This window comes from Phalangium opilio, unplaced genomic scaffold, assembly GCF_054372755.1.
Source record: "Phalangium opilio isolate 3A_F unplaced genomic scaffold, DU_Popi_V2 ptg000024l_1, whole genome shotgun sequence".
NCBI lineage: Eukaryota > Metazoa > Arthropoda > Arachnida > Opiliones > Phalangiidae > Phalangium > Phalangium opilio.
In genome coordinates this window covers 5,854,106-5,872,137 of record NW_028324155.1, presented here as the reverse complement: position 1 = coordinate 5,872,137, position 18,032 = coordinate 5,854,106, and the positions used below count along the sequence as shown (strand labels likewise).

At 36.1% G+C, this 18,032-nt stretch overlaps 2 protein-coding genes across 2 annotated transcripts in view; one reads left to right on the top strand and one right to left on the bottom strand.

Annotated features, from left to right (window-relative positions):
• The window catches only part of pio (zona pellucida domain-containing protein piopio), a 174,243-nt gene that overhangs the window by 57,444 nt on the left and 98,767 nt on the right, over nt 1-18,032 (top strand). Inside the window, exon 2 of the mRNA XM_089868194.1 lies at nt 10,508-10,614. The gene's annotated coding sequence lies outside the window, so the exon portion shown is untranslated. The remainder of the gene's footprint in view (nt 1-10,507; nt 10,615-18,032) is intronic.
• Nucleotides 7,661-8,638, bottom strand: LOC149692435 (uncharacterized). The gene is made up of 2 exons (XM_089868174.1): nt 8,389-8,638; nt 7,661-8,286 (listed from the first exon to the last, which is right to left on the bottom strand). The coding sequence occupies exons 1-2, from the start codon at nt 8,636-8,638 to the stop codon at nt 7,661-7,663; spliced, it is 876 nt and encodes a 291-aa protein (XP_089724300.1).

The window sequence follows — 18,032 nt, the reverse complement described above, 5'->3', positions numbered from 1 at the left end:
CCTCCTGGCGCAAGGCTCGTACAGAGAAAAGGCCTGAGGGAGCTACGGTACTGTTACTGCTGTAGCAGGTGTTTTTTTTGGGGGGGGGGGGGCAAAGTTAAAATCGTCTGCTATTGTTTGCTTTCGCGCCGAATCCCGAATCTCAATTTCAAAAAGAAATAGACAAGAAAAAATCGAATCTCATTACCTCTTTCTTGAAAAAAATGTGATTAAATTTGCACTTCCTATATTATTATTTTAAATAATAACCAATTGCCATAAAAAAGTCATAAAATGTGATTATTAATTGTTATAAATGAGAAATATTGCTGTAATAGCATTATATCAGTATTTTTTCCACTTTGAAAAGTTCATTAGTGATATTTTTTAATCACTATTTAGTCACTTTTCAGTTACTATTTTTAATACGGTTAGTCACTTTTTTTACTATTTTTTAGGCTGTAAGTGAGTATCAGGCCTGCAACTACAAATACTCTTGAATTTTCCGAATTCCGTCTGTAGTTCTCTTAAGTCGGCACGTTTAGATTCTTAAACGGAGGACGTGTTCACATCAGGGAATTTCAAAGCGTTTAGGCCTGGGCTAATTCCCTGCTTACAAATATTGTCTAATATTAATTAATCCTTTAATTAGAATTCTTCAGACGTTTAGGGTAAACAAAATTACAGTTTCATTAAACTTAATTTAAGATTCCAATAATTTTAAATGAGACTTAAATGTTTTGCATATTTTATTTATAAACAAAGATGCAAGGAATTCGGGTTGAAATATAAATGAGATTAATTTTCTTCAATTAAACTAAACTACTAAACCTAAATTTAAAATTAGGTCTAATCAACTCAAAAGCGATGAGACTTCAAGATTTATTTTTTCAAATTAGTTTATTAACTGAGGTGTTAGAATAGTTTGGACTTATTTTAGAAGTATCCTTAAAAAAACTCTAGCAGACGAAACTAAAAGTAAGACAGGGCTGGAAAAAAACTAGGAACGAAAATAGGCCTAGTGAGCGACTTAATCAATATCGGAAAGAAAATCCGAAAATACACGAAGCCGCTCGCTCTACAGGGACAACCTAACCCTGGCCATTCAAAAAAATAAAGACTTTATAGAAAAGAAAAGACGAAAAAATAAAATAAAATGATAGTTGGGTGGGGATTGGATACACCATTTTCAAGTGAAAGGCAAGGAAGACGTTAGGTTAAGGGTATTGTATAAAGAAGAGTGCGTTTTGGGTGTAAGCGTTGGACCTATGCAGTTTTGAGGGGTTGAATAGTGCAGCCTCAGTAAGTCTTTAAAAGTGGCCTCGTTTTTCTAAAAAATAAGAAAAGTCTCGTGAATAGATCGGAAAGAAGTTTACGTGTGAAAAAAAAAAATATCCTTTTTTTCTGTATAATCCAATATTTTTAAAACTGCACCCTACTTGAAAATAAAAGAAGATTGGGGGGGGGGGAATATCTTCAAATATTGGTATGTTCCATTTTTATTTTAGAGTAAATAAATTTACATATGGACATTTTACCATTGATGGGTGCATTTTGCATAAAGCGGCATGTTGATAAATAGTTTAATGAATGCCTAAGGGTTGATTTAGTATTTTTTAATTAAATTGAGGGTTTTTTTACTGAAATTAAGTCCCTATGATATATTATTTGTCCAGTTTTCTTATTCCACTCGGCCGCAGAATAAAAATCTTCAAAATCTGTTATGGTGTGTATAGTGTAGTGGGTTTCAAAAAAATAAGCAGTTTATTTGGTATAACACGCTGTAGGGGTGGGTTATTAAGAGCGCCATTACCTCGGGTCTTATTGCAAAAACGAGCTTTTACGTAATTCTACCGTGTATTTAGATACAATGTTTTGCCTTTTCATAGGCGATTATGTAAACATTGCTGCCATTAGCGAAAGAGGATGAAGCCGACGTTTTGTTATTGGTTAGGATACATATTTATATAGCGACGCGACGACGCTCTACTTTTTGATCCTTAACAAAAGCCTTCTTGAAAAGAGAAAGAAAGAGGAAAAAGATTTGGCCCTCAATCCCCTTAACTCCTTCTAAAATTATAAATTGATTATCGATATTTTTTATATGAAAAAAAGAAATAAAACCTTTGTATACTCTCGTACTATAAAGTATACTAGGAAAGAGATAATGAAATGTAGACATAGACATAGTATCTCAAGTATGAATTCATTTGGATAGAGATAAAGTCATAAGTTTATGACACTACCTAGAGATTTACGGTATCCTCCCAATGGACCTAATTCCCAATGAACCGAAATCCCATTCAACCGAAATACGCCAAACTAGATAAGAAACTAGCGGAACGGCGGGTTTTCGAACCACTGTGATTTGCGTAAGATAAGGAGATCCCATCGATTCGAATGCAACGGGGTGACGTTGATTTAAGACAGGTTAGGTTAGGTTAGGTTAGGTTAGTAATATTTTATAAATCATTTAATAATGCTACGCCTTTTCCAGAATATTGATGTTTAGCTTCATTGACTTCTCAAATAATATGCCTTTTCCAAAACATTACTGTTATGTTAGGTTAGGTTAGGTTAGTAATATTTTATAAATCATTTAACAATGCTACGCCTTTTCCAGAATATTGATGTTTAGCATCATTGACTTCTCAAATAATATGCCTTTTCCAAAACATTACTGTTATGTTATGCTATGTTATGTTAGGTTAGGTTGGGTTTGGTTTGGTTTGGTTTGGTAAGGTTAGGTTTGGTAAGGTTAGGTTAGGTTAGGTTAGGTTAGGTTTGGTTAGGTTAGGTTAGGTTAGGTTAGGTTAGGTTAGGTTAGGTTAGGTTGGGTTAGGTTAGGTTAGTAATATTTTATAAATCATTTAACAATGCTACGCTTTTTCCAGAATATTGATGTTTAGCTTCATTGACTTCTCAAATAATATGCCTTTTCCAAAACATTACTGTTATGTTAGGTTAGGTTAGGTTTAGGTTAGGTTAGGTTAGGTTAGGTGAGGTTAGGTTAGGTTAGTAATATTTTATAAATCATTTAACAATGCTACGCTTTTTCCAGAATATTGATGTTTAGCTTCATTGACTTCACAAATAATATGCCTTTTCCAAAACATTACTGTTAAGTTATGTTAGGTTTGGTTAGGTTAGGTTAGGTTAGGTTTGGATAGGTTAGGTTAGGTTAGATTAGGGTTAGGTTAGGTTAGGTTAGATTAGGGTTAGGTTAGGTTAGGTTAGGTTAGGTTTGGTTAGGTTAGGTTAGGTTTGGTTAGGTTAGGTTTGGTTAGGTTGGGTTAGGTTAGGTTGAGCGACGTAAATGTTTCGTACTTTTCATGAAAATACCATTGGAAACTTACTTTAGAACACTATTCAATTTGAAACAACCAAGTTGAAATAAACAGAGAAAAAATTATTAGACTTCTTATTCAAGTTAAAGCGTTTTGTTATTTTTAGTAACATTAAAGAAAATGCTACGGTTTACGGCTTATTTTAGCTTTCCCTTAAATTAACATAAGCCTTTAAAACCGATTCCACGGTTAATTCATTGCTACTTCGTTTTTATAGGAGATAACTAGACAGTGTACACTAACGTTAAGTGCAGCCATTCATGGCTATCTCCACTTTTCGTAAACCGCCCAAGGTGCGGGATTTCGGTCCAATGGGACCTCCCTTCTTTGGTTTCGGTTGAATGGGATTTCGGTCCAATGGGAGGGAATCAGATTTACAGCTCGAGCTAGTTCGAGAACGACCAGCGAGAATAGGCCTTTTCAAAAAGTCCACTATACAAAATATGTAGCCGGGGGAAAAAGCAGAGATGGAAGGCATTTTTCCCTCCCTAATTTCTGCGCGCGCACCTGTGAAACGTCATTTTTAAAATCGCCTATTGAAGTACTACACTCGGTTAGTCTGTACTAAGCCTTTGACAGCCCCTCACCAGGCGTCGCTTTACCTCGAATCTATGACCTTCTTCACATAATGACAAGCTCCAGTTTGTAACCAGTGACAAACTTATGGAACGTATCTTATAAACTTATGATAAAGTCAAACTAAACAAATATTAAAATACAAAGGTGTATATACTCTTTGTCCTTGATATTCTGTTATAATATTTACTCTTTTAAGCCTTGGTGGAACTTAGCAGTTAAAACAAATATTATTATATGCAGTAGCAAACACGAGGGGTCGGACGTATATGAAAAAGTGTACGGGATTTCAAAATCCAATTTGATTTCATCGGATTTCGTTTGATTTCATCGGATTTCGTTTGATTTCACCGGATTTCGTTTGATTTCATCGGATTTCGTTTGATTTCGGAATCTAAAAAAATCAACTGATTTCGTTAGATTTTGTTATTTTTTTCTAGTGATTTCGTCTGATTTTGAGATTATTCCATTGATTTCGTCGGATTTTGATTTTATTTCCTTGATTTCATCGGATTTTGATTTTATTTCCTTGATTTCATCGGATTTTGATTTTATTTCCTTGATTTCATCGGATTTTGATATTTCCCCCGTGATTTCGTCGGATTTTGATATTTCCCCCGTGATTTCGTCGGATTTTTAGATTTTCCCCGTGAATATGACTACCATTCTGGTCATGTTTTTTTAAACTTAGATTCAATAATTTTATTTAATGAAATAGCACCTCGGTAGGTCAACGGTCTTTTTAAAACTGAGCATATTTCCTTTAATACGGTGTTAATTAAAATTAAAAAGGAGGTAAATTACAAGAAAAACCACTTTATTTATTTATACACATTTTTAAATCAGGTACAATAATTATCACTTCCTTTTTAGTAAGTCATCAATATCTTTAAAAATATTTTCTGACAAAAACATCTTCATATCTTTGTATGTAAAGCTATTTTCAGGAACTGTACAAAAATATGTTGATAAACTGCAATAACCATGACTAAATCTATCACATTGTTTTAGTTCTAAGCTCGATTCACCCACCGATTCATACCAATTGCACAGGACTCCAATTCTATTGGCATCTTTAATATTGACATAGTTTCCAGAATAACTTCTATTCGTGGAGGTTTTACCATTCTGATAAGAAAATTGTAGTATTCGACCAATTAAATATTTCTTTTCATACCGAAAAGCACATAAGTCACCGACATTAACGGCATCTGCTTTGTATGGTTTCGTATTAGTCGTTTTCGAGAAATGTCTTGAACTTTGACTAGAGTTATCTCTTACGCGAAGTAAGCGGTCATTTGACAAGGTTTCATGAGAATTCAATAGCCATAGTGCGGTGGTTTTTCTTATGAAAAGAGTTTCGCCTGTGTTAGTAAAAGCGGTAAATGGAGAGTTGCATTTGATACTTTTTGCCAAGGTTCGGCTATTTTTTGCGCCAACGCTCGCCACCATGTCGTACACAGGAAGACCACTGCTTCTTAAATCGGTTTGACGCTTTACAAACCTTACTCCGTTTCTGTTGCACGAAGAGTGAATTGTTTCCATATCTTCTGCTAAGCCACCATATTCCTCAGAAACTACTTCGTAATCCAGGTTCGACGTAGTCGAGGGTACCACATCACAAATTGCATCGTTATTTTCGTCTTCATCTTCTTCGAAGTCTTCTAGCGCAGGTTCAATCTTTGGTTTGCGCACCTTCACTAAAACGCTCTTTAACAGTTCCGCGTCTGAAACTCCAACAACATCTGTCATTCCTAACATTGAAATTGTTTCTTTTGCTTCCAATCTAGCTTTGTCAATGGCTATTTTAATTTCAAAAGCGGTGGGTATTGTTAAACTCAAGGTCACTCTTTGATTAACAAAACGATGGCCATCTTTCTTTTGGTTTGGAAATTTTAAGAAATCTTCACAAGCTATCTGGGCTTGGACATCAAGGCGATGAATACGATTAAGAAGTTCGAGCATTGAAAAATTTGTTACAGTAGAAAAGACTGTAGACATACTTCTTAAGGATCTAAATAATTTCTCACATGCCTGTGACCCTGTTAAATGAGGGTATAAGAAGTCTCGACAGCTATCATCGCTTAAACATTGAGCAACGAGACTGTGGGCGTTTAACTCTATGCCAGAAAAACAGTTTTGAGTTACAAAGTTATCTTTCAAGCTATAGAATTCTGATTTTTCTATCCATAACCTCCAAAACCGTAAGACAAAAACAGCCCACCAAACTTCTTCAATTCTCTCAATCAATGTTTTTTGTTTGTTCAGAAAAGATGTTGTTACCGCTCTCATTATCTTTAAGTACACAACTGTAGCTTTGCTGTTGGGAATTTTCTCAGTTAAGAGTCGCTCGATATTAAAAGATGAAAGTCGCTCAACAGCAGCGAAATTCTGCTTATCCTTGGGGTTTAGGTCCGACTCCTTTAAGCCGTGCTCCGCCTTAGAACAAGTTGACAACAACATTTTTAGATGCGAGATGGAAACAACTTCATTACCCATTGGAAGGACCACTGAATCTTTAAGAATTCTGGATCTTAGTTTCGTTCCTTCGTGAACATGGTCTTGATAGTAGAATGGTGGCTTTAAAGAGATGTTTGAAATCCAAGTCCATTCTTCTGGTATGTTTGGATTACGTGGCACGTGTAAATCAAATAGAGAGGATTCATTAACCATGGCTTTAAGAAGCTTCGGGTCACCATCGCTTGAAAAAGATGCAACGGTAATCCCAACTTTTGCACATTCGGAAATTATGGTCTTCCATCTTGTTATTATGTCTGTACTCGAAAATTTATTGTCAGTCCCAAAAACGCTTAAGCATAATGGAGGAGTGTTGGGGTGCAGTGGCTGTACCACGTAAACGTATGCTACGTTTGCCTTAGCTTCCTTTTCAAAATATTCTACAACTGTTTCGTAAGAAGAAAATTCCATGGACTGCATATTCGGAAAACCATTCTTATTCAATGGTCTAACAAATCCGACACAAGTATTACTTGCTTGGTCGTAATCGATTCTACTAAGAATACGAGTTCCATCCTCAGCAACTGACACAAATTTGTGTGGTACTTTATAACGTTTAAGGTGCTCCAATACTTGAACTATGCGAATTTCTCCTTCTTTGATTGGATTTCTTTCCTCTGAGAGATATCGTCGGACTTGTCGTAAGGATGGTAAAGCTGATGGTAAATTTTGAACAACAAAAGAATACGCCAAAGACCCAGCAAATATAAAAAGTGCCGTGCTAAATTTTTTCACGCTTTCTGAATGTCTCTTAGTTCTTGAATGACAGTTGTTCCATAAGTGTTTTAGAAATCCTCCAATATTTGTATTTGTTGCTGGATTTGCTTGTGAAATGCTTGAATACGCCAAAGACCCAGCAAATATAAAAAGTGCCGTGCTAAATTTTTTCACGCTTTCTGAATGTCTCTTAGTTCTTGAATGACAGTTGTTCCATAAGTGTTTTAGAAATCCTCCAATATTTGTATTTGTTGCTGGATTTGCTTGTGAAATGCTTGATTCAGGGTTACTCAACTTCAAACTTAAATCTTTAAAAATACCCTCATTTTCTCTAGCAATGTTCTCTATTTGATTTAAAGTGGGGAAGAAATCATCAAGCTTAGTTTGTGAAGAATCATTAGCAGCCGCCAAAAACATGCGTTTCTTTCGCTCATTTCTTGAAAAATTAAAAGTTTTTCTTTTTAAGTTTGTGGAAGACATGCTAGACGACCCTCCCTTCTCAGCTACTTCCCTGGAAGGGAGGTCTAATGAAAATCCGCTTCACGATTTTCAGGGCCATCTTTGGTCTTGTTTCCGCTTGAATCTTGAGAAATGTTTATTCCAACAACTTCTTGATCATGGGGGCTTCTGGAAATTTGCTCTTCGGTAAATCGTAAGGTAGTTTGAACAAGCGGCAATTTAGGCTTAGGCTTTTCAAAACATTTTTTCATGTGCCTATAAAAATTTGAGGCGCTATATCCTAATCCAGAAGATGTTCTGTTCAAGACACTCATCTTCCCACAAACTAAACAGTTTATTCGGTAAACACCGTTAGACTGTGAACTTCCAGACAAAATCTCGTAGTTGGTGCCTTCTTTGGAATTAGAGAATTTTGCACATGTCGAATTTTTCTTGTATTTTTCAATTTGTTGTCGTAGACCACTTATAATTAAGTTATCAGCGGTCTCTGTTGTGGCATCTTCAAAAACTTCACTTCTCTCATTTATTGGTGAATTATTCAACGCTTCTTTGCTTGAAATGTCATTGTTGGTTGATTCGATGTTTCGCGTGTCATTGTTCTTTGTCAGGTCAATTTCGGTGATGGGCTTGGAAAAGGTAAAAGTCCGTGCTGGTGTACCTTTGGTGTACCTTTTAGGAGCAGCTTTCTGGTCTGAGAAATTCTTCAGTGTCATTGTCGTTTTGGGCATTTCGACTAATGTTTTAGCGTAAGCTTCGAGCTTATGATAATGTCCAGGAAGAAATCGAAACTTACTTCTGCTTTTGAAAAATACTCCAAACATTGACTTAGCGTCTTCTTCGTCAAATATCTCATTATTATCCCTGATGTATTGTTCTAATTTCTGAATGTTTTCCGGTTCTTCAAGTTTCTTGATAGATTCAAAAGAATCATAACCAGTATTAATTAAACAAGCAAACACTTGCGGCGGAAGTTCTTCCTTCATTTTGAGCACAAATAGTTCACTTGCAGTTTTTTTACACTGTTCATTTTCATTGTTTGCCATAATGAAATAAATTCAGTAAACACGTAGTTATTAAACAATAGTTTTTTCGTAAATTTAAGTAAAATGTGCGAAATCCTCGGTCAAATCGCAATTACCCTTTCTCGCGAGAAACTGTAAAGCTTTTACTACAACACTGGCACGAGCACGTTTCGACTAGTTGTGATTGTGAGGCGTTGGCATTTTCCCGCGTAAATATGGTCACCAGATGTAGCTATAGCCGTAACTCAAGCTATGGCGCGATTTTTTAAACGTGGCAAAACGGATAAGCTTCAAAACGGGTCTGTTTATTTCATTTTACCTCCGATTTTCTTTGGATTTCTTTATTGATTTCGTGATTTCGTTACTGATTTCGTGATTTCGTTTCTGATTTTGTGATTTCGTTACTGATTTCGTGATTTCGTTGCTGATTTTGTGATTTCGTTGCTGATTTTGTGATTTCGTTGCTGATTTTGTGATTTCTTTACTGATTTTGTGATTTCAATACTGATTTTGTGATTTCAATACTGATTTTGTGATTTCAGTCCTGATTTCTGATTTTGCTTTTGATTTCGGATTTCAAAAGTTGGATTTCACGGGTAGCGTACGGGATTTCATGAATGACCGACCCCTCGAGCAAACACCTTTCAATGCCTGCACCTAGCGCATAATGTTTACTTTTATTATTCTTAATCCAGGCGGGGAAAAATAAGTTAAATTTTTACGTATGGTCGCGACCTCATTCTTATTACCATAATACTTTTCATCGCGTGTTCACGCTTTCATGGACAGATGCTAAAACAATCAATTACATTTTTTAAACCCCCCTACCAAGGACATGCCAAGGCTTAAATAGTATTTGCCTGAGGTTTATATCATGATGTAAAATATTCTTTCTTTTTTCTTCAAGAACCCAATCACGCAGTAAACATTAAACTGAAATTTTAGAGTTAAACCTGAAACGCAAAATATTATCTAGAAAATTAATTTTTAATTTTTAATTTTTAAATATTAAAATTCTTCTTCGAGGTATCACCTTCTTTGAAGATTCTTTAAAATAAAAAAAACCCAAAAATAGTATTAAAAAAAAACATTCTCAAAGGAACGAAACTTTTATAAGTAGTATTTTTGCTGTGGAAAAATTTTATCCGAGGGTTTTATTTTTATCACGTTTAAACCTATACCCTTACTGTAATTCCAATTCCGCTTCGGATACTTGGAACAAAAGAGCTTCGCTTCTCTTTTCTAATATTCTATCTTTTCCACCGTCCACCTTCTACTAGCTGACTCTCTCATGAAAACTAAATCATTAATCTTTTGTACTCACTCTCTCTTCTCTCTCTCTCTGTTCTCTCTCTCTCTTTCTCTCTCCTCCTAATTCCATCGGAATTTTCCTCTGACGATATTAGTCTTTTTAAAAATTTTAAACATATTCGAGTCTCTCTCTTGTTTAAAGCGTTTGTTATACGGAAAGGACGTATTGGTGGCATCAAACGCCTTGAATAATATATGGGAAAAAGCCACCATGAGTCTTGCGTCACAAGGGTTCAACTAAAAATGGGTGGGACTTTATGGGAAAGGTGTTCGGACCGAGTATATACTTTAAGGACAAAATGTAGTATCTTTAAATATTGGGACATTTTTATTATCTCCTTTTAAGGTGGACGTAAATAGATCTTTCGTCTAGCGACTTATTCTAAAGTGGTTAATTTATTAACTATAATTAAGGAATAATTAATGGGTTGTTATGGGTGAAACTTGGACCCCGAAAGTCAAAGAGTGTTATGAACTACTCGAACTATTTAATAAAATCAAGTTTTAATATTAACTTATTTTTATTTTGAAAAAATAATAAATTTCTTTGAATTTAATTGAACCTTTTTTATATTATAGATTCCATAACGTTATAGAATGAAACGTTAACTTACTGTAACTTTCATCAAACAATGGTCCTCAAGCCTGCACCACCATAGACACCAGTTAGATAAATCATCTGAAAGGTAAGCCAATAACTTTTTAAAATACATAAAGTTGCTTTTTGTAACTCCATCCGTCATCGTAAGCGCACCAAATGAATTTAAATGGTCCCAATTGAAAATAATTACCGCCTTGTCTATCTGTTAATCGTATATACTTATCACTCGATCTTGACGTTTCCCAAACGCAATTTCCGTCTTTACTTCTATTAATCATTTTCCTGTGAAATAAATAAAGAGTTCGGAGTTACATGGCATTCCCATTGAAATCCTGACGTATGCGAAGCGTTAAAAAAGGCGGGAGACCGTGGGAGGGGGTAAGAGAGAGAGAGAGAGAGTGTAGAGGATAGGAGAGTCTTTCCACCATTTATCATTTTCATTTCGGTCGGATGAGCCAATTATTAAATCATTCACGATTCTCGACGGCTGATTATTACCCTGTACATGTAGCTAGCTAGCTAGCTAGCTGCTTACACCGATTTTTTCTACTCCCCCCCCTACTCCTGCTCGCCGTTCGAGTAGCCAGCTAATAAAGGATTATGGGAAAAATAACTTCCCATACTTTACTTCAAATGAAAACCTCCGACCCTGTAGCTTGCTTTCTGCCTATACCCACATTTATCCTTTACGCAGAAAATTCTGGAATCTATTCGCAATGCATGATTGGCTACGATTATACTTTCCTTTATTAATCCCCCAACCTTTTTTTTTTAATTCGTCGGTAGATTATTTTTTGAAGGGTTTGCATGCACGGGACTTAATTCTCAAATTTTCTATATGATAAATTTGGGCAATTTTTTTATTTAAAATAATGTATCGAGATTCATATAAAAAGTTTACCACACGCGCCTACGTACAAGGAATTAAGTTGAATTTTATTACGTTTTATTTCTTGAAATGTCTAATTTTGTCGTACATTACGTTTATACTATTACCATATCTGTATAAACACTGACTGTCCCGCCCCTTTAAAATATGTATATTGGATGGATTCGCGTAACATAGTTACGTATTCTCCTCATTAATGTTTAAAATCCTAATCTAGGTTAGATGGGGATATGGTCACGTGAGATTTTCCTTCCTTCCCGCAAAAAACCCTCGGCCCAAGGTTAAGGTCATAAATTCCCTATAGTGTTTTGCTTAGGAAATAAAAAATATATCCAGGGCTAAAAAGGCAACCGGTGAAATTTTAAGATTATGGTAAAATTAATAGAAAAACAAAGAGTATACTTAAAACGTTTTTAGTGTAAACGCAACCGCACTCGTAACTATATCGTAACTCTACTGGTTCTGCGTGTATTTTGTTTTATGGGAAGATAACACACGGTGCTGTTACTCCATTGTCTTAATGGCTCCCCGAGTTTTAGGCCTATTTTATTTTACGAGCGATCGTGTAGGCCAGTTTTGTCTCTTTTATTTTTGGTACAGGACTCTAGAACTTAACGAAATTAGAGGCGTACACGGCGGCCATGTTTTCTTTTCGAGTCTTCGCTGTATACAGAGTCTATGTAGGGAATTTATGTAATGTAAGGCAATAGGAAAACAAGAAGATACCTTGAACTTGCTTGAGTATATAAACATAGACCTAAAAGTTGCTTGTAAGACTTGTAATATAAGATGCTGTTAGAAGTTCTCGTTTTATTTCTTAAAAGGTTATATGTTGTTTTACCCTATTGCAGTATATGCCAATTACTTTTATGTACCAGAAATATAAGCCATATCCGCCCAGGAATAAGACGTATTAAGAATTTATAACATTTTCAAATGAATATTAATGTGTTTTTATTGGAAGTGATTGACTGTCCAAGAGAGGGGGAGGCGATGTAATTCCGCTATTTTCGTCTATCTAGCTGAGACGCCATTTGTAAAATGGTATGGCCGATTGATTTTTTTTGTGGAATTATTTATATATTATCATTATTTGAAATTTACGTATGGATTTAATTACGAATGATAATAATTTTCAAAGGAGAATTGAATTAATTCGCCATATTCCCTTATAAGACGCCAAAAAAAAAATATGGCAAAGGCTTAACGTATGTACATTTAGTATAAGACCATAAGAGGAAAAGGGGTATACCCGGTAAAACCTTGTCGAATCCCACCTCTAGGGGGCCGAGGAGGGCTTATTTTTTTTTTGTTAGAGAAAAAATCGGCATATCCTAGCGAAATGAAAGACCGAATACGCGGATATACAATTCTTCTCCAAGCGAACTAAGCCTCGTAAGCCTAAGAAGGTCTTTGGAGAAAAAATATTCCATTTTTACCTCTCCGAGTGACGTATGTCACGGAGAGGTATTACACCGGACGTGCGTGTGTGTCTGTGTGTGTGTCTGTCACGCCCCACGTGACCGCGTTCGCAGTTTGCGTATCGGAGCAAACGTGTTCCCAATTTCCGGACTGCATTGACAGTTCACGGAAATTTGGGTTTGTCTCCTCTGGCTATTCTACTTGAGTTCCAACACCACCAGCTTTGGTTTTCGTCCACTCCACATGGACACTAGTCTGTACTTGCTAGCTTCCAAGCACCACCATCTTCTGTTCTTCGTCAATTTCACCTTGACACCAGCTTCTATGCACCACCATCTTCTGTTCTTCGTCAATTCCACATTGACACCAGGTTCTATGCACCACCATCTTCTGTTCTTCGTCAATTCCACATTGACACCAGCTTCAATGCACCACCATCTTCAGGTCTTTTGTCCATTCCACATGGACGCCAGTCAGTACATTCTGGCTTCTTTTCCTCCGTCATCGTTTGGTTCCAAGATATACGCGGCGATCGGCTAGGGTTACGAGAAACGTCTAGCCTCCCAATGGCAGGGCTTCCACCATCGGTTCACGCGAATGCGTTTTTATCTATTATTTGGTTTTAAGATATACGCGGCGATCGGCTAGGGTTACGAGAAACGTCTAGCCTCCCAATGGCAGGGCTTCCACCAAAGGTTCACGCGAATGCGTTTTTATCTATTATTATAATGGAAACGAAACGTATATATACCCCAAAATTTGAAAAAAGCGGGCAAGAGGGGTACCCTTCACTTTAAACGTCAATATTAGCAAAGTTTCGAAAGATAATAGGAACAACTTTATTGTAAACGATTTAACTATTTTTAAAGTTATTTACTGGCGATTAAAATAATTAAAAATAATTATATTTATTTAAATATTAAAGATAAACCCAAGTACCGAAGTCGTTAAATCATTGCCTCCTATATCTATCAAGGCCCGTGCATTGCGTTATATTTCGTACATTGTCTCTTATATCTTTTTAGGCCCGTGCATTGCGTTATATTTCCTACATTGCCTCCTGTATCTATCTAGGCCCGTGCATTGCGATATATTTTTGAGAACAACAACCAAAATGGGAAGCTCCTCTCAGAACCATAATAATTTGTTTTCTCTGTTATATGAAATGAAAATATGGATAATATTTTCGGCAATTCGATTTGAATGGCTCTTTCTGATGTATCTTTCTCTCAGCACTGTTCATAATGGACAGGAACGTAGAGATTCGAGACACTTGGAATTACGATAGTGTTTCAAATCCTCTGTAATGAGGGCTTAACGACTTGGAGTGACTGGAAAGATAGATACACATCCTATTTTTTAGTTGTACCATGCGTACCACAATGTTGCCAGGCGTTTATTGAAGGATGCTTGGGTACTTGGTACAGACTGTTACGTCTATCAAGTTTCCTAGCATCCAAGAATAAAAAGGATTCATAGAAGCCAGTGTTATGGGCATGTCATGGGTCAAGTCGTTAAATATATCGACGCAGTTAAATAGCTGATGGCATTATTTTATCCACTTTCTCATTGCGTTTCGAGTGGAAGTTCAACTTTGGCACGGACGACAGATGGCGCTCTTAACCTTCTACCCCCAAAAATCGCTGTTGTCTGCTCGTTTTCCCCTTCCGCGTTTTTTCGTTATAAACTTATGATTTAACGAACTGTTAAGATAAAATTTCATATTTCCTTAGACAGATACTCCCAGTTAGATTTAACCTTGTTAAAACATAATCAGATGAATTTGAGTTATAATGTTTAGGAGTGATAGAGACATTTTTACCGATGTCTAGAGATGTTAAGCTTAAGCGAAATTGTTTTACGTTTGAATAAAAATACCGCTTCCAGTAGTGGGTTTATAGTACTCCTTGTTTGTGTAAGATTAGTGTAGCTGTAGAGCGTTGTTGCTGTTTAGTTTATACGCCCCCTAGGCCTATTTGTGAATGACCTTTTTTACGCACTTTTATCATTCTTTATTTGAAAAAAGTGTTGGCAATGTATATTTTTTAAATATGACGGAATTGCTGTTGGTATGATAGCGCCCTATTCGAGAAAAAAACCTTTCTTTAAACAGTTGATTCATTCTTTGATAGAATTTCGAAGGAAGAAGTTAAGTGTTAAATTTGCTCGATTAATTTTGTTCGGCAAATAATATAATTAAGCCTTACGTATTACTGAAGGAGATTGATTTTGCCAACCTGTGTGAGTATTTAAGGAGATTGATTTTGCCAACCTTGGTGAGTATTTAACTGATTAATAAGTAAATGGAGGAAGATAATAATTTAAGTAAAGAGGAAATCAGAAAACGAAAGGCAAGGGAAAGAATGAGGGCAAAAAGGTCAGATCCTGAATTTAGGAAACGAGAAAATGAAAGGAGAAGGCTGTTTCTGGAACAGGTTCTAGCACGCAAAATGTTGGTCCTACCACGAGGCCAGTTGGCCATGATCGTACGAAAGATAATGCATTAAATAAATGTTCTATTGAAAGTACTGTAGGCGTAGGCATATCTATTAATAAGGAACCCAATAATGTACAAAATGTTAATGCTAATATTAGTGAAATCATCGAAAGCGATGAACAAGTACGAGCCTAGCTTATGTGTGATTGGGTTGTGGCTTCCATGTTTTGGGGACATTTGCTTTTTGTGTGGCGATGTATGATTCAGCTTTGATATGGACAAATGTTACAAGTACTGGTAGACTAAGAATACGGTTGAGGTATAGCAAGAGAGTAGAGTTTCCCCAGCAATTGAGAGATATTGAAAAGGCTTGAACAATTGATTATTTTAAAATTGAATTCCTGCACTTGCAAAGAATTAAAAAAAGCGATAGATGCATATATTTAGGTTGTTTAAGGGGTAGTGATAGTCATCTCCACTCGGAGAGGTAATATTTTGGCTTTCCCAACTTGTTTTATTCTACGTCTTTTCTTTCTTTGTATTTTCTTCTCTCTTTCTCTTCCGTTCGCTCTTCGGCTTCTCTAAGAAGATGGAGATAAAAAAGGATGCTGCTCGGAAGCTGCGTGTTATAAGGATGGGCGGGAAAAAGGCACGCGGTATTCCTCGTGCCTTTCGAGCGCGCGCTTTCGCTACTTTTTCACGAGGGGTCGGAAAACTATACTATTTATCGCTTAATATCTACGCGATTTCAATACAGATTTTATGGTATTTTGCATGGAAAGTTACTGATCTCTCACCCCAATGCCAATATGAATGCGTTTAAAGTTCAGGAAAAAGGCGTATACCATATATAGAATCAGTATACTACCGAAATATAAGCGTACTTACTCTATACTAGATTCCCCGAAATAAAATGGGTCCTTTTTTATATTTTTTCGTGTAGACTGTTCCATTCGAATTTAAAGAAGCTATACTATACAATATAGGATTGTAGCTTCCGTGTAAACATTGAACGTTGCCGAACGTTTTCGTCTACTTTTCTTAGACCAAGGCTTAGAGAAGAATTGAAAGAAAAAGCTTTGGGTACTCTTCTTTTTGCTTTTCACCTTTCTTATATAGACTTTTATTTTAGCATAACATAATCTCGGAGTGGGATAGAATTGACCTAAAGGAATTTTCCCGCTTATTCTAAGGCTTTTTTCGCTGATTCGGTTTTATATTAGGGAAATTTTCCACCGAATTTTCTTTTTTTATTTTCTTCTATACGCTACACGATGTCACAGACAATATCCTAAGGGCGCCAGTTTCCGTTTGACACTAAACGGGAAATGAGTTGGCAGTTCGTTGGTTGGGACTAACAGGGTGTTAGGACAAACGCCGCCGTATCATGTTGGATATGCATAAGGAAGAAAGCTTAGATTGAAAAGATAAGAGAGAAAACACAGCGGCCGTTCTTCTTTTTTATCTGGATTCAGAGTAAAGAAATATATATAGCTATAAGGCCCTGAGAAATTCGTCAGTCATATCTTCACTAATTTTGTCCGTTTATTTAGTTATTTATTTAATTAATTATAAACAAGGTGCTGAAACTAAGCCAATTTTTTTCATACCAGGAAAGCGTGAAGAATTATTTGAGTTTTTTTATGTCTCTCAATAATTGGGGACAAAATCGATGTATCACACAATTAGATACCAGAAAAAGCTGCAAAATCTTCCCTGACTAACCGAAATTGACTCCCAATAGTCAAAACCTCCTTTGCATTTATACTTCAAAGTAAAAACCGTCTCAAAATCATTCATTCCACAAACAATAAATTAATGACCTGAAATAATGTGTATTTTAATACCACCCCACAACCAACTAACTCTATTAGGGCCCGGACTTGACTCCGTGATTCGCAAATGATATTAAGGGCATAAAGTTATTAATTAAACAAGATTATTATTATTATTTTGCAATCCAATTAGCGTTTTCGGCCCCTCGGGACAACCGAAATTGAACCCAAAGCAAACACGGAATGATTCAGTTTTCCGAAAGAATTGTAATTCGCACGAGAAACCAAAAACTCACACGAGCGTTGCGTTTACGTAACCCCTTTTTTTTAATTCGATTTTTCCATTTCCTCGGCACGAGATTTCTTTTTGCTATACGTACCAAGGTTCCCGAGCTCTTTGGAATGAATGAATGGTTCACGAGACTTTAGAAGTTCTTTGGGGCGGATTTATCGACGATTACCAGCCTGAACTCGTTGTCTTTGTGTCTCTGATACTAATTAACCATTACGTATATATAAAAAAAAACTAACAGAGGAAAAAAGAAAATAAAAAAGGAAAAGAGAGAGAGGTTTAGAATAATAGTCGGGGAAAAATACTACATTGCCTTAAGCAATACAGGAATGAAGCTAGGATAGGGGCACATGTTTCAGGCATATAGGATGAAGAATAATAAGAATTGGGGGTATAGCGGTACCAGACATACTGCCCCGGGTATTTTGACGTCGGATACCGTGGAGTTAGGATGAAACGAGACGCTATTATTAGAAAAAAGAAACGTTACAGTTCACTTGCTGTAACAGTCAGAGGTTTCAATGAGTTTCAAGATACCATTCGTTTAAATATTATCGTGGTAAGAGTGCAAACGTATGCGTACATGAAGGATGATTAAACGTGAAGTGGGAGTGATGTTATAAAATGAATTTTAGGCGAGGGATGTATAAGAATGTAGTGGGAAGTAAATGTACAAAACATACTAAAC

What these genes read in the sequence shown, in the direction of transcription:
- LOC149692435 (XM_089868174.1), bottom strand. Translation starts at nt 8,638, where the DNA reads ATGGCAAACAATGAAAATGAACAGTGTAAAAAAACTGCAAGTGAACTA. An exon ending in AGTATTTTTCAAAAGCAGAA is followed by an intron (nt 8,287 to 8,388) that starts GTAAGTTTCGAT and finishes AGAATTTCTCAG; the next exon opens with ACCAGAAAGCTGCTCCTAAA.